This window comes from Penaeus vannamei, unplaced genomic scaffold (assembly GCF_042767895.1).
Source record: "Penaeus vannamei isolate JL-2024 unplaced genomic scaffold, ASM4276789v1 unanchor323, whole genome shotgun sequence".
NCBI lineage: Eukaryota > Metazoa > Arthropoda > Malacostraca > Decapoda > Penaeidae > Penaeus > Penaeus vannamei.
This window is the reverse complement of record NW_027213327.1, coordinates 1-2,500: the sequence shown is the minus strand read 5'-3', so window position 1 is coordinate 2,500 and position 2,500 is coordinate 1. Positions and strand designations below refer to the sequence as shown.

Here is a 2,500-nt window from a genome sequence, read left to right as displayed (position 1 = left end):
TTTCTTCCCTATTATTACTATGTTATCATCATTTCATATCCATTGATTCATTTAACGTTGACGTTACCATAGTTTTATTGATGTCAGATTCTGTTTTAATTATCCTAGTTTGCTCGTTTGATTTTGATTTTTATTGAATGCTTTCATTTTTACATACGAGTTATCATATGAAAAAATAAACATAAAAACATGAAACAATCATAAATATTGTTTGCGTTTAATATATATCAATATGAGCCCATCCATAGAAAATAAATGAATACTTCAAAAACAACGAAACAGTATAATTCCAATGTGATCGAAGCTGATTCTTCAACATATCACAATATATGTTATAAAACTAAAACCCAAAACACCGTTGGATTTTGACGTTTTCAAGGTTGTTATATGACCCTTGATACCGTAAGGATCCCCGAAGGCGCAGTAGCCATCTTGACAACAGATCTCGTGGGAGAAAAGCTTACGGCACACCAGTTGAGGCTGTCGTGCGGAGGGAAGTCTCCACCCACGGTTTTCGCTGTTCATCATTGCTTCATAAGCGACGGCGCGTCGCGGGCGGGAGGTAACGTAACGGATCCGTGAAAAGCCGCGGACGTTGTGGCCACGCCGGGTCCCAGGGTCTATGCAACGACCTGCGACGACCCGGAGGAACTGGCGAGTCACTCAAGGATACGGGGTCAAAGGTCATGGCGGTCAAGCCTGTGAGCAGCGCAAACCTTTGGCTTGAGATGAGACGCTCCGCCGGATAGCCATCTGGCAACAGGAAATTGCTATGGGGTAATATTTTAAGCATTTTCACATGTCGATGACAGAAGTGGTATAAGTAAAGGCCAAATTGGTCTGACGTGCTCAAGTGAAGAGCATTGCCACATTACCATTTTCCTTGGGTTTGCTAACCTTAGCCATTCATGGTCCTCTGGTGTGAAGAACAGAACTCTCTCTCTCTCTCTCTCTCTCTCTCTCTCTCTCTCTCTCTCTCTCTCTCTCTCTATCGCTCTCTCTCTCTCTCTCTCTCTCTCTCTCTCTCTATCTATCTATCTATCTATCTCTCTCTCTCTCTCTCTCTCTCTCTCTCTCTCTCTCTCTCTCTCGCTCTCGCTCTCGCTCTCTCTCTCTCTCTCTCTCTCTCTCTCTCTCTCTCTCTCTCTCTCTCGCTCTCGCTCTCGCTCTCTCTCTCTCTCTCTCTCTCGCTCTCGCTCTCGCTCTCGCTCTCGCTCTCGCTCTCGCTCTCGCTCTCTCTCTCGCTCTCTCTCTCGCTCTCGCTCTCTCTCTCGCTCTCTCTCTCGCTCGCTCTATCTATCTATCTATCTCTTTCACACACACACACACTCACACTCTCACTCTCTCACTCTTACTCTCTATCTATTCATCTCTCTAGCTATGCATCTCTTCCTGTCTGTCTACCCGTGCATGCTTGCACAATTACGACTCGCGTGGCACCGTCGCGGCCCGTAGCTCACCTCCGTTAGGAATGCGAGCGAACAGCATAAGGCCGGCAATGCTGATGTCGGTCAGAATCAGCGTGATTTGCATATTGATTACGAGAAGGACCTCATGTCAATGCATCTTAAGGGCCGCTTTTCCCGACGACTCTGGGGTCACGGTCAGATGTCACCGAAGGCCGAAGGTTGGCTTCGGGCAGGTAAGTAGAGTAGCGCTTTCGTGCGCTGCCTGGCTGGCTGCTCGTTTTCTTCGACTGATATTTGAGGAAAGGTGAACGTTATCTGGAAAGTCTTGGAGTCTAATGGACAAGCTTACACGTATAAAATTTACATCCTGTATATATATAAAACATGTTCATCAAGCCGATTATCACCTGATTTCACAATGGTTTCTAAGTATTAACCAAGTTTAAGGATGATAACAGGAAGTCTAGGATGTAAATGAATATGAATATATTCAAGATGTTTCCGCATCCCGACGTGGCACTGTGATTAGCTGTAAAGGGTTATGTAATTGTAGAGTTATCTAATTGCCTTATGTTGGACACAATAGTCCCATTTGCCTTTTTTTACAAAACGCAGCAGGATAAGGAATAATGGGATACAGTCGATATTTTATTTCATGAAGAATATATGCTAGATTGTCCAATTGAAGTTTATTTAGTCATCTTTGGTTTATTTAGTTAAAGTATTCGGTGAAGATGGCAGCAACACCAAACACGCAGGGGAGGAGACACGAATACAGTAACCCAGCGGCAAGAGCGCCTTGGCAGAGGGCGAGCGAGGCGGCGACCCGGCCTGGCACCAGGAAGCGAGGCCGACCGAGGCGAGAGGTCAGTCTGCCTCGCGCCGCTGACCCGCTGCGCTGACGTGGCGAGGCGGTGCTGCCGCTCCACTCGCGTCCGCGGGGCCGTTCGCGCCGTCGCCGCCCGCGTGGACCGAAAAGGATTTGTACTTTCATAGTGGGTTAACGGCGTTAGTGTTCCGGTGAAACAGGTTGATTTGGTTAGACTGCGGAACTGAGGATTCTGACAGATAGATATGCCATTCACTGTAAA

General features: G+C 46.8%; 1 protein-coding gene across 1 annotated transcript in view; it reads left to right on the top strand.

The window, feature by feature from the left end:
- LOC113813951 (uncharacterized) overlaps positions 1-1,642 on the top strand; it is a gene marked incomplete at both ends in the record, with an annotated part of 16,322 nt that extends 14,680 nt beyond the window's left edge. The window contains 3 exon segments of the mRNA XM_070119548.1: positions 408-562; positions 813-921; positions 1,456-1,642. Coding sequence (XP_069975649.1) covers positions 408-562; positions 813-921; positions 1,456-1,642 — 451 coding nt within the window.
- Between the last annotated feature and the right edge of the window lie 858 nt (positions 1,643-2,500).